This window comes from Taudactylus pleione, unplaced genomic scaffold (genome assembly GCF_031769625.1).
Source record: "Taudactylus pleione unplaced genomic scaffold, aTauple2 ptg000041l, whole genome shotgun sequence".
Classification (NCBI taxonomy): Eukaryota; Metazoa; Chordata; class Amphibia; order Anura; family Myobatrachidae; genus Taudactylus; species Taudactylus pleione.
Genome location: NW_028284443.1, coordinates 46,652,501 through 46,678,188, shown reverse-complemented (window position 1 = coordinate 46,678,188; position 25,688 = coordinate 46,652,501). Strand labels below are relative to the sequence as shown.

At 42.7% G+C, this 25,688-nt stretch overlaps 1 protein-coding gene across 3 annotated transcripts in view; it reads right to left on the bottom strand.

The window, feature by feature from the left end:
- Positions 1-25,688, bottom strand: part of ARHGEF7 (Rho guanine nucleotide exchange factor 7) — a 170,823-nt gene that overhangs the window by 74,514 nt on the left and 70,621 nt on the right. For all 3 annotated transcript variants that reach the window (XM_088458453.1, XM_088458462.1, XM_088458469.1), the window contains exon 6: positions 13,963-14,051. In XM_088458453.1, coding sequence (XP_088314579.1) covers positions 13,963-14,051 — 89 coding nt within the window. The remainder of the gene's footprint in view (positions 1-13,962; positions 14,052-25,688) is intronic.

Below are 25,688 nucleotides of genomic sequence, written 5' to 3'. Positions count from 1 at the left end.
ACCCCCTGGAGTCTATTTCACTAGTTTTTATGTTTCTCCCCCAACTTTGGTCTTTTTTGCCCCCTTTTTCAAAGTAATTATAATAATAATACATTTTTATTTTATTTTTTTGTTACACAGTTTAGCTCTGGGGGACTGTCCCAAGGGTGAAGGGTGGTTTACCCACCTTTGCACCCCAAAACCGCAATTCTGCACTTTTTGCCACCTGGTTTCATAGGCAACATTTTTTCGCCTATGCCAATGCATTGACTTTCCGCACCGGCGAAAAGTCGCCACAAATAAATACAGGGAAAAGTATTTGCCTGGCAAAATGAATTCACCAGCGAAACTTTTTTGCCAAAAATGGCTTTTTGTGTCTAATTGAATACAGCCCCAAGTTTGCTTGGATCATGGCTTAGCGGTCTTGTGAAAACAAGGCTGCCTGGAAAGGACCAAAAGGAGGACGGCCTAGGCTTAAAGGCAGCTGCTGATGGCAGAAAGGCAGATCTTGAGGCTGCCACGGAAGCCACTATTTTATCCAACTCTGCGCCGAACAGTATGTTTCCAGAGAAAGGTATGGATTCAAGGGCCTTCTTGGATTCCATATCCGCTTTCTAGGATCGTAGCCAAAGGACCCGGTGAACGATTACAGCTTCTCCCAAATAAGAGACCGCTTCCCGGATATGGGAAGGCATTATATCACAACAGTAGAGGTAGCACAAGTCACATACAATGCTTTTAAATAAATATACTTGCAATGGGCACTGAATCAACTACTCAAGCCTTAATAGGCTGGTAGTACTGAGCGCTGTATAACCTGGCCCCGGGGAGAGGTATACAGGGAGACTGGACCCGAATCTCCTAAAACCTGTAGCTTCAGCAAAGCCCTAAATAATGGCTGAGGAGCATCTCATATAGGGAGGAGGGTGAGGAGGAGCAGCTCAGAGGTAGAATACCTCTTGTGAGGGATCGCGCTCTGGGCTGGGGGAGGACCTGTCGGGGGAGAGCTTAGCTCCCCACTGCTACATTAACTGCCAGGTGCCGCTGGCCTTACAACGGACCCCTACGCCAGACTTAAAATGCCCCGGTGGTGTAGTGGGGGTACGGACGACCCAGACACCCCACTACAGCGTCCTGCAGCTGGTCTCCACAACCGGGAGGTAAGGACTGCGTGGAATCGCCTTGCCTGTCTTCCCCATTTGTCCTTCTGCAGCCCTGGGTCTTCCAGTGGAGCAGCTAACTGAGCCCCACTGGTGCCCACAGTAATCACTGGACCACTCACCGGTATTGCGGCACCAGTGGGGATAGTTGGAGCAGTAGCGCAGGCACTCATTAGGACAGGCCTTGTCGTCCAACATCAGTGCCTGACCTCATAAATGCTCTATATAATGAATGGACACAAATTCCCACAGAAACACTCCAAAGCCTTCCAAGAAGAGTGGATGCAGTTATAGCTGCAAAAGGGGAACAACTCCATATTAAAAGTATATGTGTTTGAATACAATGTCAATACAGTACCTGTTGGTGAAATGGTCAGTCGTCCGAATACTATTGTCCATATAGTGTAAATATACACACACATATATTATAAATATATATATATCTAGTGAAGATGGCGGAAGTAAAGTCAGATGAGAAAAAAACGCGGAGACATGAACATCAATCCCAAGCAGAAGTGATGCAAGCCTGCTATGGACAGTGGAAACTTGACACATCTACAGTGAGGGCTGAAGTGAAGGACCTCATAGCACCTTAGTGCATGGTGGAAATGACCCCTGATCTGCAATATGTCGAAGGTAAAATAGTATTTCTCTGGTGAATTACACAAGTAAATAACAGCGGTTTGAATCTAACATATAAGCCCCTAGATAGACCCTGCTTTTTTAGTAATTTCTCACCAATACTAAGGAGTAAAGGATGTGCACACAGGAAATTATATCATAATGAGGGCTAATTGGCACCAATTTGTTCCTATTAGTGGAGTTTTTAAGTTAGAACACCCCACTAGGGCTACATCCCTTTGATTGAAGTCCTGAAGCAGACAAAACACGTTGGGTAGCTCAATCCACTTACTTTCATGATCTTTTTGAACATCCTATCTAAGATAAGCTTTTGATCCATCTTTGTCCTATGTAACCCCTTTTTTATGCTTTTTATGTTATTAATTTGTTCCTCTATGTTATTGTACTTTAGTCTGTAGATATAATAATATGCCCTTACATACTGTTTTTATCTTGCTAAATTAACTAATTAAATATATATTTTATTGAAAAATCGGTGGATTGCCACCACCACTACCCCATTGATTGAGCCGACACCCACATAATTGTGAGGAGTGCGTTTGAGCTTTTGATGGTACAAAAACATAAGATTTAGAAGTGAAATTGGGGAATGGGTATGAAATACCGCCGGCCGATTCCCGTTAGCGGCAGCCCGACATGAGCAGAGTTCGAAGCAGCGGAAGCCCAACAGCGCTGGAAATCCCGATCGTGGATAGGTGAGTATCTACTAACCTAACTCCCCTAACCCTCCTTAGGGGTGCCTAACCCTAACTTCCTTCCCAAGTGCCTAACCCTAACCACCCCCTTCCCCGCTGCCTAACCCTAAGTCCCCCCCGGGAGCCCTAAACCTAACCCCCCCCCCCGTGGCTGTCTGCTCGCGGCGCCCGGCATCACTACGATCGGTCTCCCGGCGTCGGGGAAATGCGGGCGTCTACATCTACACGCCCGGCATTTCACCCTTGCCGGGATATGACAGTCGGGAAGCCGGCATTTAGGCAGTCGGCTTCCCGATTGCATACCGAAATTGGACTTATCCGCGCATATTATATATATATATATATATATATATATATATATATATATATATATTTATAATCTATATCAAACACATAATGAATAACAAACATCAAGTACTCACCAAAGTTATAAGACTATAGATCAAGCTCTCCTATCTGTGAGATGGGGGTAATAAAGAGAGGGCCTTATTACAGCTGGAGGCCAGATGGATACACTAGATGAACTGTGTGGCTCCTTTATGTCTTAATGAAAATTTTGTATTATCCTGCTTTTTGTAAGTCTGCTTGTTGTAAGTTTTTCCTACTTGATCATTAGGGTCCAGTTCCTTGAGCATGATGTTTAGTACATTTTGTTAATAATAATGCACAAAGATTGCTTTACTTTAGTAAATATTGATGATTTGCAGTATTGATGAAGTGTATGCAGTTTTTGCTGTACTTATCCTGTTGGATTGATAAGAGTTTTTAAAGTTATAGCGAATATGTTTTGTAATAGTTATAGTGTAGGTTTTGTCTTATGTTTTATTTTCTATATTTGGTGTAGGGGCATGTCACTATGGTAACGGGACGCGGCTGGAGGAGGGAGTGCTGCTGATGCTGCATCGCAGTTCTGTGAAGTCATCTCTTCCCCCGGCGTCAGTGTTCCGGTGTTCGGCACCTGGGTGAGTACTTAATGTTTGTTATTCATTATGTGTTTGGTATGGTCCCAGAGGACAATCTCCAATTGGGGATAACTGAACTGTTGGAATAAAGATGACCTGTTGGTGAATATACTCTAATTGAAAGTTCTGTGAGTGCCGCCTATATTTCCATCTAGTATACGGTGAGACCTGCTCCTACCGGGGGAGGGCACCCAGGCCCAGATTTAATTTAGATTTCTCTTCTGCTCATTCATTTCGGTAATTGATAAAAATTAACTATTAACACTAATTTTGAAAGCATCCTTACTGTGCAGCATTTTTTCCACACCTGCCTAAAACCATTGCACTATATATATATATGTGGTAGGTTGTGGGTCTTGATAAAAGGTCCCTCTGTGGACTGAAACGTCATCATACACACACCTTAAAGAAGTCTACCGCAAGATGAAGCGCATTGGTATCCAGCATGCCTCTGACATTATGACCCTCTACAAATCTAACATGCGATAAGCATGAATTTGTTTTTATACTATATATGCATTTACATCTAACTCATTCTGAACTCCTATTGTTTTTACCTTGTACTTATTGTCTATTTTGTTTTTATATATGCACCTGTGTTTGAATAAATATCTATTTTCAATAACATCCATATATACACCTCACTGATAACTAGGCTAAGAGTCTAAGAGCGTTTGTTCTAATTACATGATGGATCTATGCACTGCCGACAAGTTTACACCTTGACAAAAGGGCCACAGAGCTCCGAAACGTTGGATTTTTTGTAACACCATTTAATATATATTGTTGAATATCAGTCTCCGAGTGCCGCAGTTCTTATATATATATATATATATATATATATATATATATGAAAAAGAAGTGTAAGAAGACATGCGCCTAACAGTGTAGTATTTAAAAATGGTGATAATTCGTGCTCATAGAAGTGATTGTGCGTACCAAAAAGAAAAACTTTTGAGCTTATCTGTAGATCCAGAAGGTGGGTGGTCTATATAAGGCAGGTTGAGTTGGATGTCATCTGCTTGATCACCTTCTAAGAAGCTAAAATGGGCTCACAAGAGAAAGAATGTATATAGTGTAGTATTTACTTTCAATTAGTAGTAGTACAATTACATATAGAGGCTGCGTACCAGAAAATGCTAATTAGATAGCCTGTAGTTTGTCATCCACCACGTAACTTTTAGTGCCCTCTTTCCGTCCCTCTATGGAGCGTATCTTTAAAAGGGGGTACCCAGTCCTCATGGATATGTATCCAAAAAAAACCAGAGAGCCTGGGTCAAACGGCCTCAATGCGTTTCATCCCTTTGGGACTTCTTCAGGAGTGGTACCCCCTTTTAAAGAAAAGCACAAAAACTTTATTTTTTATTTATTTATTTTTTGTTTGTTTCATGTGATGTCTCCCCATACCTTGTAACTGAATAAAATAACCCTATGTTCAAATATACTGACGAGGGATTATTTATATTTAGCTCTCATATATTGAACATATATGCTCCATAGAGGGACGGAAAGAGGGCACTAAAAGTTACGTGGTGGATGACAAACTACAGGCTATCTAATTAGCATTTTCTGATACGCAGCCTCTATATGTAATTGTACTACTACTAATTGAAAGGAAATACTACACTATATACATTCTTTCTCCTATGAGCCCATTTTAGCTTCTTAGAAGGTGATCAAGCAGATGACATCCCACTCAACCTGCCTTATATAGACTACCCACCTTCTGGATCTACAGATAAGCTCAAAAGTTTTTCTTTTTGGTACGCACAATCACTTCTATGAGCATGAATTATCACCATTTTTAAATACTACATTATTAGGGGCATGTCTTCTTACACTTCTTTTTCAGAACTACTCCATCTGTAAGCCAAACAGACCCCCAGAAGACTGCTGCCGCCTTTTAATTAAGGATCAGTGACTTAAACAGCATATTCACCAATACACAATCACAATATCTAACTTGAAGTTTGAGGAGATAAAACGATTACTGTGCGCTGTCCCTACACATTTTCCATAATATTATATATATACATATATACATATATACATATATACATATACACACACACACATATAGGCAGGTGCATAAATATTGGGACATTGACAGAATTTTCATATTTTGGCCTCTATTCACCACCACAATGGCTTTGAAATGAAACAAACAAGATGTGCTTTAACTGCAGACTTTCAGATTTAATTTGAGGGTAATTACATCCAAATCAGGTGAACGGTGTAGGAATTACAACTGTTTCTATATGTGCCCCCAATTTTTAAGGGGCCAAAGGTAATGGGACAAACTAAACAATCCTAAATCTAACTTTCACTTTTTAATACTTTGTTGCAAATCATTTGCAGGCAATTACAGCCTAAAGTCTTGAACGCATAGACATCACCAGACGCTGGGTTTCATCCCTGGTGATGCTCTGCCAGGCCTCTATTGCAAATGTCTTCAGTTCCTGCTTGTTCTTGGGGCATTTTCCCTTCAGTTTTGTCTTCATCAATTGAAATGCATGCTCAATTGGATTCAGGTGAGGGTATGGACTTGGCCATTGCATAACATTCCACATTTAGCCTTTAAAAACTCCTTGGTTGCTTATGCAGTATGCCTCGGGTCATTGCCCATCTGCACTGTGATGCGCGTCCAATGAGTTCTGAAGCATTTGACGGAATATGAGCATATAATATTGCCCGAAACACTTCAGAATTCATTCTGCTGCTTTTGTCAACAGTCACATCATCAATAAATACAAGGGAATCAGTTCCATTGGCAGCCATACATGCCCATGCCATTACACTACCACCACCATGCTTCACTGATGAGGTGGTATGTTTTGGATCATGAGCAGTTCCTTTGCTTCTCTTCTCTTCCCATCACTCTGGTACAAGTTGATCTTTGTCTCATCTGTCCATAGGATGTTGTTCCAGAACTGTAATGGCTTTTTTAGATGTTGTTTGGCAAACTCTAATCTGGTCTTCCTGCTTTTGTGGCTCACCAATGGTTTACATCTTGTGGTGAAAACCTCTATATTCACTCTTGTGAAGTCTTCTCTTGATTGTTGACTTTGACACATATACACCTACCTCCTGGAGAGTGTTCTTGATTTGGCCAACTGTTGTGAAGGGGTTTTTCTTCACCAGGGAAATAATTCTTGTGTCATCCACCACAGTTGTGTTCCGTGGTCTTCCGAGTCTTTTGGTGTTGCTGAGCTCTCCGATGCGTTCTTTCTTTTTAAGAATGTTCCAAATAGTTGATTTGGCCACACCTAATGTTTTTGCTATCTCTCTGATGGGTTTGTTTTGATTTTTCAGCCAAATGATGGCTTGCTTCACTGATAGTGACAGCTCTTTGGATCTCATATTGAGAGTCGACAGCAACTGATTCCAAATGCAAATGTCACACCTAGAATCAACTCCAGACCTTTTACCTGCTTAATTGAAAATGAAATAATGAGGGAATAGCCCACACCTGTCCATGAAATAGCTTTTGAGCTGATAGTCCCATTACTTTTGGCCCCTTAAAAAGCGGGAGGCACATATTGAAACCGTTGTAATTCCTACACCGTTCACCTGATTTGGATGTAATTACCCTCAATTTAAATCTGAAAGTCTGCAGTTAAAGCACATCTTGTTTGTTTCATTTCAAAGCCATTGTGGTGGTGAATAGAGGGCACTGCATAAGGGGCACTACTTCAGCCAGGGGGCACTGCGTAAGGGGAAAGCTAAACTACAGGGGGCAATGCATAAAGGGTTAAACTACAGGGGGCATTGTATAAAGGGCACAAATACAGGAGACACTGCATAATGGGAATTATTGACTGAGAGCCAGTGGGGGAGCAGCCTGGATGCCACCCAGCTGGAAAAAATTTCTGGGGAGAACACTGCAGTGTACCCAGCATAACTGTGTGCAGCCCCCCCCCCCCCCCTAATCCGGACTGTGTAAAAGTGTTTATCCTCCCTGACAGTGTAACTGTGCATTCCTTCCCTAGCCCTAGACTGTGTAGCTGTATGTATTTCCCATTTACCCCGACTGTTAACTGTGTGCACCGCCCACCTTAACCCAGCACTGCCTGTTTCTAACCTCCTCCTTGCCCCCAACACTGCCCCAGTTATCTAAAGATATAACCCAAGTGCCAGTACAGGTTTGTTGTAATCTCCCCTCTTTGTGTAAATTGCAGCACACCCACAGGAAGTATTGCCAAAACTTCAAACAATAGCAAAAGTACACACAGAAAAGGTAGGCGGCGCCTATGAACACATATCGGGGAGTATTAAATATCCTTTATTAAGATCTCATATCTGAGTGTAGGTAAACATGCAACAGCATAAATAAAACTCCTGGGAGTATAAAAAATGTGCACAACATATACTAAATAGAGCACAGATAACAGATCAATGATGTAATTATAAACAAACAGATTCAATGTAAAGTTCTCGAATAGTTCTCAGCTGATGGGTGTAAAACTAAACTCCAATGCATCTGTAGAAACGTGTTAAACCAAGTTCAAAAAGGCCCAGTTGACAACAATATATCTGGTAGCTGAGAATAAGCAATTATTGTAGCAGTAAATTGAGGTATGAACGGCCCAGTATAACTAAGTGGCTGACAATGTTCCAGTGGCTTTCAAATGCTGATAGCTCTGGCAGTGTGGAACTAGTGACAACACACAGCGACGCCGGCCCTCTCAATGGAAGCTCCATCTGCAGCCCTCCGAGTGTCTCACTCCCAGGAGGCTGCGCGGGTCACATGGGACGTCAGCTGCTATGGATGTGCAAGCCGGAGGGTTTATCTACCCTAACCCCCTCCCTACCCTTAGTACTGCCTGTCACTAACCCCTTCCTTACCCCCAGCTCTACTCCAACTGCTGCTTGCCCTTAAACCCCATAATATGTGATGGGACCCAAAAACAGTGGAGTAGGACCCCAATTTTATAAAGTGAGGGGTCTATACACACACACACACACACACACACACACACACACACACACACACACAGGTTGAGTCTCTCATATCCAAAGATTCCGAAATATTCCCAAGTACAATTTTTTTTTGCCATGGCTGAGATAACGAAACCTTTGATTTTTGATGGTTCAATGTACACCAACTTTGTCTCAGGCACAAATAATTAAAAATATTGTATTAAATAACCTTCAGGCTGTGTGTATAAGGTGTATATGAAACATAAATGAATTTCATATCTGTACACAAACTTTGTTTGAGCCACAAAATTATTGAATATATTGTATAAAATTACCTGCAGGCTGTGTGTGTATATAAAGGTGTATATGACACACAAATGCATTCTGTCTGCATTATTTGGGTCCTATTCCAAAGATATTTCATTATGGTATGCAAAAATATTCCGGAATATGGTATGCAAAATACGGAATATTCCGTTATCCAAAATACCCAAGCATTTTGGATATGGGAGACTCAACCTGTATATACATTCATATACACACACATATATTTTATACATACACACCAAATGATGGCACTCCGGGTCTACAAATAAAGAGAGACTACTCACTCCACACACACACAAATTTATTATATCTATCTATATCTCCAAAAAATGTCCTGCACTCTCATCCACAAAGAGATGTCTTCGGGGTGCTTCCAAGGACCTAAATAATCATAGATTTCCCACCGGAGGAAGGAGGCACTCGCCACTTGAACTCGTTAGTTAAATTTATTCATGATTAAACATCACACTTGCATAGATGAATTTAATTCTGGTCGACGTTTCGGTTCCAGTTTGAACCTCTCTCAAGACCTCATTCAAAGGCAGTCATAAACCAACGAAATACAATAATATAACATGATCTCAGTGTCACGCTGGGATAGACTGAAGTAGCATAGTTCTGAACAGACACTCTGGATCACACAGACCTCAAGTGTAACACAGTACCAGTCAAAAGTTTGGACACACCTTTTCATTCAATGGTTTTTGTTTATTTAAATTATTGTCAACATAGTAGATTAATACTATATAATAATATATATCTGTCTGTTATTACCCAGTTTTGTTCTAATAATGTTGACAATTGTAAAGCGCAACAGAATATGCTGTGCTATATAAGAAACTGTTATATATATACATATATATATATATACATATATATATATATATATATATATATATATACATACACACACACACACACACACACACACACACAGTGCCTTGCAAACGTATTCACCCCCTTGGCTTATTACCTTTTTTCTTACAGTTTATTTTTTTATTTTAACCTGAATTTTATGTGATGAATCTGCACACAATCTGATTTGGCGAAGTGAAATGAGAAAAGTATATATAAAAAAAAGAATCTTTATACATAAAATTGTGAAAATTGGCATGTGCATATGTAATCACCCCCTTTGCTATGAAGCCCCTCAAAAGTTCTGGTGCAACCAATTACCTTCAGAAGTCACATAATTAGTGAAATGAAGTCCACCTGTGTGAAATCTAAGTGTCACATGATCTGTCAGGAGAAACACACCTTTTCTGAAATGCCCCAGAGGCTGCAACACCACTAAGCAAGAGGCATCACACCATGAAGACCAAGGAAGCTCTCCAAACAAGTCAGGGACTTCTGGGACAATTCTGGGTTGGGTTAGGTTATAAAAAAATATCCAAATCTTTGATGATCCCCGGAGCACCATCAAATCTATCATTATCAAATGGAAAGAACATCGTACCACAACAAACCTGCCAAGAGAGGACCGCCCACCAAAACTCACAGACCAGGCAAGGAGGGCATTAATCAAAGAGGCAGCACAGAGACCAAAAGGTAACCCTGAAGGAGCTGCAGAGTTCCACAGCAGAGACTGGTGTATCTGTGCATGTGACCACAATAAGCCGTACACTCCATAGAGCTGGGCTTTATGGAAGAATGGCCAGAAAAAAGCCATTACTTAGTGATAAAAATATGAAAACCTGATTTGAGTTTGCCAAAAGGCATGTAGGCAACTCCCCGAATGTATGGAGGAAGGTGCTCTGGTCAAATGAGACTAAAATGTAACTTTTCGGCCACCAAGGAAAACGCTATGTCTGGTGCAAATCCAACACATCCCATCACCCCAAGAACACCGTCCCCATAGTGAAACATAGTGGTTGCAGCATCATGCTGTGGGGATGTTTTTCAGGGAAACTGTTTCGAGTTGAGGGAAAGATGGATGGTGCTAAATACAGAGATATTCTTGAGCAAAACCCGTTTCAGTCTGCCTGTGATTTGAGACTGGGACGGAGGTTCACCTTCCAACAGGACAATGACCCAAAGCATATTGCTAATGCAACAGTCGAGTGGTTTAAGGGGAAACATTTAAATGTGTGGAATGGCCTAGTCAAAGGCCAGATCTCTATCTAATTGGTCAAACTTGAAGATTGCTGTTCACAAGTGGAAACCATCCAACATGAAGGAGCTGGAACAGTTTTGCCTTGAGGAATGGGTAAAAATCCCAGGGGCAAGATGTGGCAAGCTCAGAGACTTATCCAAAGCGACTTGCAGCTGTAATTGCCGCAAAAGGTGGCTTGACAAAGTACTGACTTTAGGGGGGTGAATAGTTATGCACGCTAAAGTTTTCTGTTATGTTGTTCTAAATGTTGTATGATTCACAATATAAAAAAAAAACAGAACTTCACAGTTGTAGGCATGTTCTGTGAATGAAATGATGCACACCTTCAAACAATCCATTTTAATTCCAGGTTGTGAGGCAACAAAACATGAAAAATGCAAAAGGGAGGTGAATACTTTTGCAAGGCACTGTATACATATACATACACACACACACACACATTTATTGAGTACTAACATATTAGATGCTTATGAAATTGGCAAATAAACAAAATCATACATTACAAACCACGAGAGGGCGGCATTGTGCTTTAAGCAACCACATTCATTGCCCTCTTCGTTCTAGAACTAAATGCTCAAAATTCATTACTGTCCTAGCTTGACAACTGTGCGCATTAAAATCAGGACACTTCGTGAAAGGACATATATGATAGTCATGATACACAAAACCACAGGATCTCTGTGGGAGATAAAACAAGTTACTTAATTTACCATGTCATAGAAACCACTAAAGTCATTATGCATGACACTTATGAAAAAAAAAAAAAAATGCATGAATGTTGCTCAAAATTAGGAATAACCTAAAATTTCTGGACATTAATCTCCTATACAATCCTCACTTAAAGATTCATATAAAGAAGAGTACTAAGCTTTTATCTTCAAGATCAGCCATTAAAGAAAACTGAGTTAATAAAAGAAAGCTGTGAACTTCAAATCCAATGGCAAATTTTATACACAGCTAAAGCTGGGTACACACTGAGACGATGTCAGCACAATGGGCTTGATTCAATTCACCGCGCTGTTTGGTCTTACAGTTGTCCGTTAGTCGGAGAATTCCGGTTCTCGCATGGGTGTTTAGTCGCGAGAACCGGCATTCTCCGGCTAAAGTGCTAGTCGCACGGCGGTTAGCACCGAGCTAAGCCAGAAAACATCAGTGCTGGAGGTGCGAAAAGAAATCCTTTAGTTGGACCAATCAGCATTGCGCTGACTATAAATCGAGCCCTATATGTCGTTTCCGGCCAAATCGGAACATCATATTGGCCGCGTTGTTCAGTGTGTACGACCAATATGCGCGCTCCCACAGTCGCATGCAATATCGTCTGCTTAGCCCTGCTGCACGCCCAACCGGACTATATTGTATGCAAACCTGTTACAGGCAATGAAGGACAGAATGAGGGACCATTGCATAGTTCGTTACATCGGTCTAATGTGCACATCGGTCAGTGTATACCCTGCTTAGGATGTAATATCTAATCAAGAAGTCTTCACAAAAAAACAATTGCCAAATAACACTTGCTTTAATAATGAATGCTGTGGAAGCAGGGTAATACTGGACCCCAAAGCTCAATAGCAAAGATATACAAAATTTCGAAGGAACCCAAAGGATCCCTTCTCCAGTAGAGGCACCTTACATATGCACGGCCTGATGGCCAGTATAGAAATAGAAATTTTTGACCATCAAACAATAGTTCACACAGCTATGATTATTTAATGTCATCCACAAAATCTAGCTTTATTAGATTATCTATAATAAAAAGCATTCAAGAGTCAAAACACAAACATTCGACTTTTCATTCTGGACACCAAAACCCACTGGACTAAAGTTAATGTTAATCGATCTAGCATTTAAAAGGAATATTTAGCATTTATTCCCATGGCTTGCATCATCTGCATCACAACAAATACAATATGTTTTACGCTGCAGCAGACATTTTAGGGGTCTATGGGGTCTAAAACCTATCCTTTCCATGAGGTGATTTTGGAATATATTCAATCACCGTACCCCCTCAACTGATCAGCGGCATTACCTGCATCCAATAACCGTAACATGACTAAGATCTTCCTCACCTCTGTCTATATTCTACACTTTTTTTTTTTTTTTTTAGGAGCACAAGAAAATAGACTCTAGTTGATAACCTATGATACAATATCAACTGTGTTAACATAGTATATTACTTTTACCTCTCATGCAGCTCATGGGACTATGAGACAGACAGACAGACCATTCCAATCCAGTTACTAAACTCCATGCCCAGTTCAACGAAATGTGGCTTTGCACAAAGCAGGACATGATGTGAGCAGTAACAGTTACCGATGTATAGTAAAAATAACTACTAGGACTAGGATATTGGCATTTTATGACAGGATGAGCAGACTACACAAATATCTATTGGAATGCCAATGGACTGTGTCCGTTGATGTTTAGGACACTGCCTTTACAGGCTGGTAATCTATATAATAAACAAGAAAGTGTGGGTCTGTCTGTTTGTCCTTTCTGCATGGCCAGAGTTTTGTACATAGCTCCATCAAATAGGACATGGTGGTGTAGTGTGACCAGGATTAGGATTTTCTGGCTCTATTTGAAGTTAGTCAGGACCATGGAGGTCTACATGGTGCCCACCAAGCTGTGGAGTCTCTGAAAATTTTAGTTGAAGCAAGTTCGCTCAGGATGTCTTCCAGTGCCTAAACCTGATCTGAAGGCACAGGCTGATATGTAGCAGTGGGGGGCAGGCAGAGCTCCAAAGGAAGAGCAGTGAGTTAGAGGATCAACTCTCACACTGCACCTGCACTGACAGTTATTCATTTCCTCCAAGCACATTTTCCTATACCATGCTCTCCAATGTTGGTCTGCAATGTAAAAAGTTAAGGTTGCAGATGCATTTCAAGGTTCAACCCAGGCAATGCCGAGTATCCCAGGTAGTCTAAAATAAAATGGATGAAAAGATCAACTTGTCCCATTAGACCAGGGATTCCCAACCTCGGTCCTCAAGGCACACAAACAGTCCTGGTTTTAGTGATATCCAAGCTTAAGCACAGATGGTTAAACCAAAATAACTGAGGTACTAATTAAGTCCCCTGTGCTCAAGTATGGCTATCCTTAAAACCTGGACTGTTAGTGTGCCTTGAGGACCGTGGTTGGGAACCCCTGCATTAGACCATACTCACCACGTTGTAGTAACTTTTGTTGATTGCAGATGTCTCAAATCCTTTCGGTGGGCTTTTCAGTGTAGTGGATTTAGGAGACACCGGTTTTTCTATGGAAGAATAAAAAAAAAAGTGGATTGATAAAATGGCCTAGTCCTCAAGAAGATTATTATAGATTATGTAGTTCATGTTTAAATACATGCATCAACATGTGACAAAGCTAAAACCTAAACTAATGGAATTACTTACTTGCAAACGGTCATTCAAATTTAACCACAACAAAAACATCTTTTAAAATTCAAAAGTTTATAGCAGCTATTCATAAATGGGAACGTGATAAACAGGTGTTTTATGCTAATTTAAAATGTAACAAACTTAAAAAATAGCAAACAAACAAAAACACTGACTGATCAAGCTCAACATTTCATAATTATTTACTGCATTGATCTAGAGCAGAGGTTCCCAAATGCGGTCTCAAGGCACTCCAACAGTTCATGTTTTAGAGTTATCCATGGTTGAGCACAGGTGTTTAGAGCATATTGACTGAGGCACACATTAAGTCACCTGTGGTCAAGCATGCATATCCTTAAAACCTGACTGTTAGGGTGCCTTGAGGACCAAGTTTGAAAACCTCTGATCTAGAGGAATGCAAAACATATATACTGTATAGTGTGAAGTCGTAGTGGTTCTGCACAGAATTTATTTAATGATTGAAAATGTATTTCACGTCTTGTATTTTCAAAAAGTCCCCCCGTCTCTCTCTTTTAGTCCCTTCTAAAGGATGTATTTAATCCTAATCAGTGGTTTGCCCTAGTATTTATTATATGTATTATCTCAGGCGAGAAACTGTGGTGCTACCAATCTCACTGTTATATATACAGTCAGGTGCATAAATATTGGGACATTGACAGAATTTTCATATTTTGTTCTCTATTCACCACCACAATGGCTTTGAAATTAAACAAACAAGATGTGCTTTAACTGCAGACTTTCAGATTTAATTTGAGGGTAATTACATCCAAATCAGGTGAACGGTGTAGGAATTACAACGGTTTCTATATGTGCCTCCCACTTTTTAAAGGGCCAAAAGTAATGGGACAAACTAAACAATCCTAAATCTAACTTTCACTTTTTAATACTTTGTTGCAAATCCTTTGCAGACAATTACAGCCTGAAGTCAGGAACGCGTAGACATCACCAGATGCTGGGTTTCATCCCTGGTGATTCTCTGCCAGGCCTCTACTGCAAATGTCTACAGTTCCTGCTTGTTCTTGGGGCATTTTCCCTTCAGTTTGTCTTCATCAAGTGAAATGCATGCTCAATCGGATTCAGGTCAGGGGACTGACTTGGCCATTGCATAACATTCCACTTTTTAGTCTTACAAAACTCTTTGGTTGCTTTTGCAGTATGCTTTGGGTCATTGTCCATCTGCACTGTGAAGCGCTGTCCAATGAGTTCTGAAGCATTTGACTGAATATGAGCATATAATATTGACCGAAACACTTCAGAATTCATTCTGCTGCTTTTGTCAGCAGTCACATCATCAATAAATACAAGGGAACCAGTTCCATTGGCAGCCATACATGCCCACGCCATGACACTACCACCACCATGCTTCACTGATGAGGTGGTATGTTTTGGATCATGAGCAGTTCCTTTCCTTCTCTTCTCTTCCCATCACTCTGGTACAAGTTGATCTTTGTCTCATCTGTCAATAGGATGTTGTTCCAGAACTGTAATGGCTATTTTAGATGTTGTTTGTCAAACTCTAATCTGGTCTTCCTGTTTTTGTGGCTCACCAATGGTTTGCATCTTGTGGTGAACCCTCTATATTCACTCTTGTGAAGTCTTCTCTTGATTGTTGACTTAGACACATATACATCTACCTCCTGGAGAGTGTTCTTGATTTGGCCAACTGTTGTGAAGGGGTTTTTCTTCACCAGGGAAATAATTCTTTTGTCATCCACCACAGTTGTTTTCCGTGGTCTTGGTGTTGCTGAGCTCTCCGATGTGTTCTTTCTTTTTAAGAATGTTCCAAACAGTTGACTTGGCCACACCTAATGTTTTTGCTATCTCTCTGATGGGTTTGTTTTGATTTTTCAGTCTAATGATGGCTTGCTTCACTGATAGTGACAGCTCTTTGGATCTCATATTGAGAGTTGACAGCAACTGATTCCAAATGCAAATGTCACACCTAGAATCAACTCCAGACCTTTTACCTGCTTAATTGATAATGAAATAACGAGGGAATAGCCCACACCTGTCCATGAAATAGCTTTTGAGTTGATAGTCCCATTACTTTTGGCCCCTTAAAAAGTGGGAGGCACATATTGAAACTGTTGTAATTCCTACACCGTTCACCCGATTTGAATGTAATTACCCTCAAATTAAATCTGAAAGTCTGCAGTTAAAGCACATCTTGTTGTTTCATTTCAAAACCATTGTGGTGGTGAATAGAGGCCAAAATCTGAAAATTCTGTCAATGTCCCAATATTTATGGACCTGAGTGTGTGTGTGTGTGTGTGTGTGTGTGTGTGTGTGTGTGTGTGTGTGTGTGTGTGTGTGTGTGTGTGTGTGTGTGTGTGTGTGTGTGTGTGTATAAAATGAACAAAGGGGGTGCACTCACCAGTCTTCTAAAATTAGTTTTTATTTCATCTTTTTAAAAAAATGTTACAGCATCATAGTAATGCTCCGACGTTTCGGTCCTAGCCATGGACCTTTGTCAAAGGTCCATGGCTAGGACCGAAACGTCGGAGCTTTACTATGATGCTGTAAAAATTTTTTAAAAAGATGAAATAAAAACTAATTTTAGAAGACTGGTGAGTGCACCCCCTTTGTTCATTTTTTGTATGCAGGGACACAGGTGATCCCATTTGGGTGGCTACCCCAGCAATTGGATTTTCAGACGTGAGTGTGGACTCATACTGGACATATATATATATATATATATATATAGATCAAAAAAAGTACATAGAAAGTGAGAACTATAGGTACACTCAAGGAACCAGTATGTGAGGCTCTATCAGGATATTTTGTCTGCTTAATTAAAATTTAACCTTTATATTTTTCCAAACCCCCCAAAAAATTTTTTTGTTTAAAAAAGGGTAGGGTAGATAAGTGACAAAGTATAGAAATAAAGTGATATTAAAATCAAATGTCCACTGTATCCTTGTCGCATTTATATGTTAAATGTATATATTCTTGTCCTCTTCACCTGAGTATCTAGTATTGATATATATTTAATTTATTTATACTTAAATCGAGTGTGCTGAATTGCCAGTATTCTAGATATAACTCAGGGCAAGGATAATGATTCCACTGTGAAAATTAGTTATTTATTTGTTAGCACAATGCAGTTGATACACTCTAGTTCTTTTACTTACTCCCAGGGACAAAACAGCCTGTTATGTTGTTCTTCTCAGACTGTTCTGCTCTCTAATGTTTGTAGTTTGTATCTACTGCTCAGCAACATTGTTTATAATGCAACTTGTATTTATTCCATGTGTGTTTCATAGCCTTTTATTTTCATATATTTATTTTAAATAGCTGGAATTGTTTACACTATAGATGACATAGATCATATGTAACCCTATCTCCTTAGTAGGAATCGGTATGATTCCCAACACCAGCATCCCGGCAGCAGTGGAAATCCCAATCGTCCCTAAGATAAGTGCAACTAACCTAATTCTACCCCCTAACCCCAACCCTCCCCCTTAGGGGTGCCTAACCCTAAACTCCCCCCCCCCCCAGTACCTAACCCTAATCCCCCCTCTAAGTGCCTAAACCTAACCCTCCTTCCCCGTTGCCTAAACCTAAGTCCCCCGGGGGTTTCCTAACCCTAACCTCCCCCCGGGGGTACCTAACCCTAACCCCCCCTTCCCCTAGCCTAAGCCTAACTCTAACCTCCCAGGGGGTGCCTAACCCCAAGTCCCCCCCTGGGAGCCCTAAACCTAACCCCCCCCCCGCGTGGCTATCAGTGCTCGGCGTCCCTTCGATCGGGATGCCGGGCATTGGTCTCCCGGCGTATGTCTAATGACAGGCATCGGCATATCGACGCCAGTCTTTAAGATCCTTGCCGGGATATGACAGTCGGGAAGCCGGCTGTCGGGATTAGGTCCGCCGGCTTCCCTACTGCATACCCCTTAGTATACATCTGAATCGGGATCCCTCTTATAGGTATTCCCTTCGTATGGGATGTTTTTATACAGTCAGGTGCATAAATATTGGAACATTGACAGAATTTTCATATTTTGGCCTCTATTCACCACCACAATGGCTTTGAAATTAAACAAACAAGATGTGCTTTAACTGCAGACTTTCAGATTTAATTTGAGGGTAATTACATCCAAATCAGGTGAACGGTGTAGGAATTACAACTGTTTCTATATGTGCCTATCACTTTTTAAGGGGCCAAAAGTAATGGGACAAACTAAACAATCCTAAATCTAACTTTCACTTTTTAATACTTTGTTGCAAATCCTTTGCAGGCAATTACAGCCTGAAGTCTGGAACGCGTAGACATCACCAGATGCTGGGTTTCATCCCTGGTGATGCTCTGCCAGGCCTCTACTGCATTTGTCTTCAGTTCCTGCTTGTTCTTGGGGCATTTTCCCTTCAGTTTTGTCTTCATCAAGTGAAATGCATGCTCAATCGGATTCAGGTCAGGGGATTGACTTGACCATTGCATAACATTCCACTTTTTAGCCTTAAAAAACTCTTTGGTTGCTTTTGCAGTATGCTTCGTCCATCTGCACTATGAAGAGCCGTCCAATGAGTTCTGAAGCATTTGACTGAATATGAGCATATAATATTGCCCGAAACACTTCAGAATTCATTCTGCTGCTTTTGTCAGCAGTCACATCATCAATAAATACAAGGGAACCATGATCATGAAAGGGATCATGAGCAGTTCCTTTCCTTTTCCATACTCTTCTCTTCCAATCACTCTGGTACAAGTTGATCTTTGTCTCATCTGTCCATAGGATGTTGTTCCAGAACTGTAATGGCTTTTTTAGATGTTGTTTGGCAAACTCTAATCTGGTCTTCCTGTTTTTGTGGCTCACCAATGGTTTACATCTTGAGGTGAACCCTCTATATTCACTCTTGTGAAGTCTTCTCTTGATTGTTGACTTAGACACATATACATCTACCTCCTGGAGAGTGTTCTTGATTTGGCCAACTGTTGTGAAGGGGTTTTTCTTCACCAGGGAAATAATTCTTCTGTCATCCACCACAGTTGTTTTCTGTGGTCTTCCGGGTCTTTCGGTGTTGCTGAGCTCTCCGATGTGTTCTTTCTTTTTAAGAATGTTCCAAACAGTTGATTTGACCACACGTAATGTTATTGCTATCTCTCTGATGGGTTTGTTTTGATTTTTCAGCCTAATGATGGCTTGCTTCACTGATAGTGACAGCTCTTTGGATCTCATATTGAGAGTTGACAGCAACTGATTCTAAATGCAAATGTCACACCTAGAATCAACTCCAGACCTTTTACCTGCTTAATTGAAAATGAAATAACAAGGGAATAAGCCCACACCTGTCCATGAAATAGCTTTTGAGTTGATAGTCCCATTACTTTGGGCCCCTTAAAAAGCGGGAGGCACATATTGAAACTGTTGTAATTCCTACACCGTTCACCTGATTTGGATGTAATTACCCTCAAATTAAATCTGAAAGTCTGCAGTTAAATCACATCTTGTTTGTTTCATTTCAAAGCCATTGTGGTGGTGAATAGAGGCCAATATATGAAAATTCTGTCAATGTCCCAATATTTATGCACCTGACTGTATATAGGCTTGCACTACTGTATAGTGTGACTGTTGTTAATTCAGCTTCATGGGAGGAGGCAGGACGGGGTATGGCATCCTGACCCAAAATAGTATTCAGATCAATTCCCTGGAATCAAACCTCTACTAATTCTTGCTGCTAAAATGAACCGTCACAACAGGCAATGTTCTTTATATCAGAACAAAGAAAATAGGTATGAAATACCGGTGGCTGAACGGGTTCAAAACCTACCCCGGAAGCCTGACAGATGAAGATCCTGACGGAGGGTGGCAAGTACCCCATTTCTTGTCCCAACCCAGCCCCCCCCCCCCCAACCCTCGTTTGGTGGTGCCTAACCTCCCCAAGGGGTGCCTAACCCCCTTCCCGCACCCTAACCTCCCCCCCAGTGGTATCCTGTTCTCCTTTTGGATATTGGCGTCGGCATTATGCCGGGTGTCAGGATTCCGGCATCGGTGTATCAACAGCCGGCATCCCGTCTGCCAGCAATATAACTACATCCCAAGAAAAGGCAATACAAACTTTTTGCTGTGGTTTTTTTTTTTTTCATTTATTTTTGAAGTGTGATATATAAAATAAAAGAGTTACATGGTACCAACATGTATTAAAAGGGTGTGGTATATTTTGTCGACATGCATCATGTCAACATACAGCATATCGACACTGACCACGTTGACATTTATCATGAAATGTCAACATGATTAGATATTCGACAAAACATCCCTTGTGGTCTTGATGTGACTTACCTTGTGCTGCGGCGTCCTCCGGGTCCTGTGCTGACATCTTGATGACATGAGCGGATCCTGCGCAACTTCTGGTGGGGAGTATTACTAAGGCTAACCCCAACCCTCCCCTCCTGTAGCCTAACCCTACCTTTCCGCTGCCAGTCCATGCAGAACGTCAGCATTTCACATGTCGACATTTTGCAGGTGCTGACATGGTCAATGTCGACCTCCTGTCAACATTGTAAATGTTGAAATTATGACTAAATCCCATAGTAAAAAAAAAAAGCTGGACTAGTCATACAGCTAAAATGTACAGAATACTTGGGCATTTACAGCAATAATGTTCTTCTGTGAATAAAACAGCCTATGTACCATGTTTGTGGTGTGCATCACAGAGGCTACATTTTATTATTACTTTATTATGCCTCTCTCACATCTTCCCTGCTGGCATTTCCTAATCAATGGCAGTGGCTCCAGATTACAAGACAAAAACCCAGCAGATCAGCAGCACTCTAGTTTTATAATGAGAGGACTAGCAACAGCATAGTTTTATGGGTAAACAGGTCTTGAGGACCGAGGTTGGGAATGACTGGCACACATAGTATCTGCTGTCTCCTGTAATATCAAGGTCAAGCCAGTGGCCAGTATTTCCAACAAACAAAAAGCTCACCAACCATCGCAAAACACTTAAGGTGCCCACACACTGTCAGATATATTGCACGATTTGCTGATTTTGACGCATCGAAACGACAAATCGTGCAAAATGTTTGTAAATCGTGTTCACTGACTATAACGATGCCGAAGCACGTACCTGCAATTCAAAAGTCAAATCTTCAGATCTTACCTACTGCAGGTAAGATCTGGCAATCTCGTTAACAAGATTCAGGTCGTTGGTCAGATAGTTTGTCAGATTATGCAAGATATCATTTGTCTGGGAGTGCAGGGGAGTTCAAGGGAAATCGTTGACGACATTGCATAATCGGAAAATAGGTCATTACACATTGCTAAATATTCCTAATGTACATATTACAAGATACCACCGTCTTTCATTAAAAATTAACCACGTGACTGGGTAGTTTTCCCATTTCTGCGACCAGGTTAATGTGGGCATTTTTATAAATATACTGTATATTAGGCCTGATACATAGAAATATTCATCCTAATGTTATCAAGGGTATTGATCCCTGCAGAAATGAACAGACTGAGGCCGGATAAAGTACATCAGTGGTACAGGATATAGTGTTCACTCTAGCTCCGGCGGCAGGCAGGGCCCCGGAGCTAGAGAGGGTAACTTTATGCGTGTCCGAAAAAGGGACGTGGCCATGAAAAGAGGACGTGTCTATAAGACGCGTCCCCTTTTCGTCATACTTGGGGGCATGCACGGCACTTACGGACATGCCGGGCAGCCCCCAAGCGCTGAAGACAGTGAGAATAGATGCCGGGCGCGTGTGCCCGACGTCTATTCTCCAGCGGTGATCGGGTCACTGCACATTTCTCCACCCTCGGGACACTGCGACCCGCTGATGAAGACGGCACCCGCAGGCTGTGAGGGCAGGGCGCTTTTTGCCCTTCTTCTGGAGGGCAGGGAGCTTTTTGCCCTCCAGAAGGAGGGCAGGGCGCCGCGCCCCTCTAAAACAGCCTTGCGGGAACGCTAAGGATATCTGACACCCAAAGTAAATGGCAGCTTGGGAAAATGAGAAATATGGTAAGAACTTACCCTTGTCATCTCTCTTTCTTCGAAGTCCATAGGGTTGACCTTGGGGTGATAGGTTGGGAGCCAAATCCGGGCACCACGCAGTTAAGCCTTTAGCTACCAGGATGCACTGGGTCCACTCTCCCTATAATCCCACCCCCAAGCCAGGAGGTACCTCAGTTTGCAAGTAGCCAAAGGCCGGAGGAGGAAAGACAGAGAAGACTGGAACACTCAAGAACCACACTCACAGAGAAGGAGACGGGAAACCGGTGACCAGTAACACAGCCTATATAAAGCCAGGTGCATCAGGGCGGGTGCCCTGTGGACCCTATGCACTTCGAAGAAAGAGATAACAAGGGTAAGTTCTTACCATCTCTCTCATTTTCTTCTTCAGAGTCCATAGGGGGTCCACAGGGCTGACCTTGGGGATATCCTAAAGCAGTCCTTATAAGGGTGGGGACGCTCCTGTGATGAGAGGAGAATCAGTCGCCCAAAAGGAAGCATCCTGAGAGGCAAAGGAATACAATGCATAGAACCTAAGAAAGATGTGGACAGCACGTGGCCACCTTGCAAGGCAGAACAGCCGAGGCACCACAGCAAGCCACTCACGAGGGGCCCACAGCCCGAGTAGAAGAAGCATTAACAGAAACAGAAAGGCCGTCCTATGTGTAGGCCCCTGCCATCTAGGAAATTTCCGTTTATCGGCCGGCCATCCGTTCCTGTGAACTTCATCGACTACAAATAAGGAGTCTGATGTCCTGAAGGAACTTGAACGGACCACGTAAATCCGGAGAGGCCGGACCACAGTCAATAAGGCCACACCAGCGGAGAGGACTGGAGACTGAAATGTCGGTACAAGAAGTTCCTGAATAATATGGAACTAAAAAAAAACACTTTAGGAAGAAACACAGGGTAAGTGCGACTCACAACCCTGTCTTGGTGAAATATCCAGAAGAGGGAGCCACATGAGAACGGGCGGAGGGCGAGACCTAAGCCAGCTGGAAGGAATGCCAGAACTTCTGGAAATCCTAAACAGCTGAGGATCGTAGCTACAGGTACGATACCATAAGAATTATGCATGCCACAGTCTGTGGTAGATCCCAGCAAAAGTTGGCCTACGCGCTGCAAACATCCCGATGATGACAAGAGTCAGAGAAGCCTTATTACCACAGTAGGGACGCAGTCAAAGGCAAAAGGATCCCGGACCAGGGAAAGGCGAGGTCCCTGAGAAAACAGGTTCCGGATAATGAGGCAGCAGAAAGGGAGCGTCGGTGGGGAGACACTGAAAATCTAAGTACCAGTGACGTGTGGGGCAATCTGGAGGCACCAGCAGGAGAGTACCTCCGTCTCGATTGAACGTCCGAAGACTCGAGGAAGAAGGGAGACCGAAGGAAACAGGTACACAAAGTGGAAGGTCCACTTCACAGACAACGCGTCACCGAAGGTTGCTGCAGCACCTCTAGTTCCGGACTCTAACACCAGCAGTGTGTGGCAGAGTCAGACGGTCATGAGGACCACCTGTGGGAGGCCCCCTCTGCTCACTAGGAGTTGAAAGCACTCTTGGAAAAGAGACCAGTCCTCGGGATGCATGTCATGATGGCTGAGGAAGCCCACTTCCCAATGGAGAACTCCCGGAATGAACACTGCAGAGATGGCCGGGAGGAGACCATTGGACTATTGCAGAATGTGTGACATTCTTGTCATTGCTGCTTAACAACCAGTGTCTCCTAGATGTAAGCCACTGTTGTGACATTGTCGGACTGAACCTTTACAGGTTTACCGTGAAGTATGTGTTAGGCCAGAGTGAGGACCCAAGACAGCTTAAAGTTCCAACAAGTTAATTGGCAGGGCGGAATCGACAGACGTCCAACTGCCCTGAAAGGAACGCGGACCAGACACTGCACCCCAGAGACTGGCATCCGTTGTAAGGATTACTCTGGAAGAGATGGCCATAGCCACCCAGATAGAGACCGACGCACCTCCGGAGAGAGCATCATGGTCTGAACAGTGATCCGATGGAGAAACCCGTTCCATTTGGAGAGAATCAGATCGTGCAAAGGCCTGGAATGGAACTGAGCCTATTCCACCCTGTTGAGGGTAGACACCCTGGATTCCAGAACGCGCATTACAGAGTGTAATGACACTTGTCAACTGTTTAACAAGCGCGCACTCGTAGTTGAATAGTGGAGATCTTGTCTTACGTCCGAAGAATTCTCAGATTCTGAGAATACAGCAGGACTCCCAGATGAATCATACCTTATCAGGGAATAAGGGAGGACTTTTTCCAAGTAGATTAACCATATGTGCTTGCGAAGGAAAGCAATGGTTAACTTGAAATGACTTTAAAAGTACCTTGGTGATCCTGCCAAGAGCAGGATGCCGTCCAGATACAGGAGCAGTCGGATACCCTGAACCGGTGGGCTGTTACGAAAGCCACAAATCTGGTTAACCCCGGTGGGGCTGTCGACAGTCCAAAGGGCAGAGCCCGAAAATTGGAAGTGTTGCTGTGGCACAGTCAACCTGAGCTAAAGCTGATGAGAGGACTCTATAAGTACGCGTCCTGAACATTCAGAGATATCAGGAAGTCCCCAGGTTCCAAATCTTGGATGATGGAGCGTAGGGGTTTCCTCCTGAGCCTAGGCACCTTATAGGAATTGGTTTAGGGATTTGAGATAGAGGATAGGCCAATGAGGACCATTCGGCCTCTGCACCAGAAAGAATGTTGAATAACCAGTAACTTGCTGAGATAGTGGGGTTGGCATAAACACGCCTGCTCACCGTAAGAACTGTATAGCTTTCTGGATCTGTAAGGCCTTGTTCGGATCTGAAGAAGGTCCTGTGTAGCAAAACAAGTGGGGAGGCCGTCTGAACAATGAGAGGGCGTACCCATGAGAGATGTCAAGTCTTACCCAAGCATCCATGGTGACTTGACACCAGCACTGGGTAAACTGAAAGAAAGTCGGTATGTCACTCTGGGATCCCCCAGATGAAGACCTGTCCCGTCAGGCTGAAGGTTCATCCTTAGGTTTAGAAGCAGGGTATCTGGATGTCCAGGTCTCCTCGGTACTGGGTATGGCGGCCCTCATGGAGACCGACAACCTAGGAAAAGACCGGCCTTTAGGCTGTCCCTGAAGTCAAAAAAGACTTAACAGATTTAGTCTGAGGCTTGTAGTGGGAGTAACTGAGGGCCCGATTCAGAGCCGAACGCTCTGACCAGAGCGCTCGCTCTGTATCAGGGCCCTCCTCCATGAAAATGGAGGGTCCTCCTGGACGCTCGCATAGCTGTGGGTGACCACCCACAGCTTATGCGAGCGTCCATGATGATGGTCGCGATGGTCAAGACCATCGCGACCATCGGGCTTGCGACGGAGACCCTGCGGTAGGGTCTCGCTGCCGCAAGCCCTGGAGTGATTTTGGCTCTATCAGAGCCAAAATCACTCCCACTGACATCACTAGTGATGTCAGTGGGGCCGGCTTCAGACGGTAGGCGTTCCCATGGGAACGCCTCCGTCTGGCAGCCACGCCCCCGGCACGCCCACCAAAGG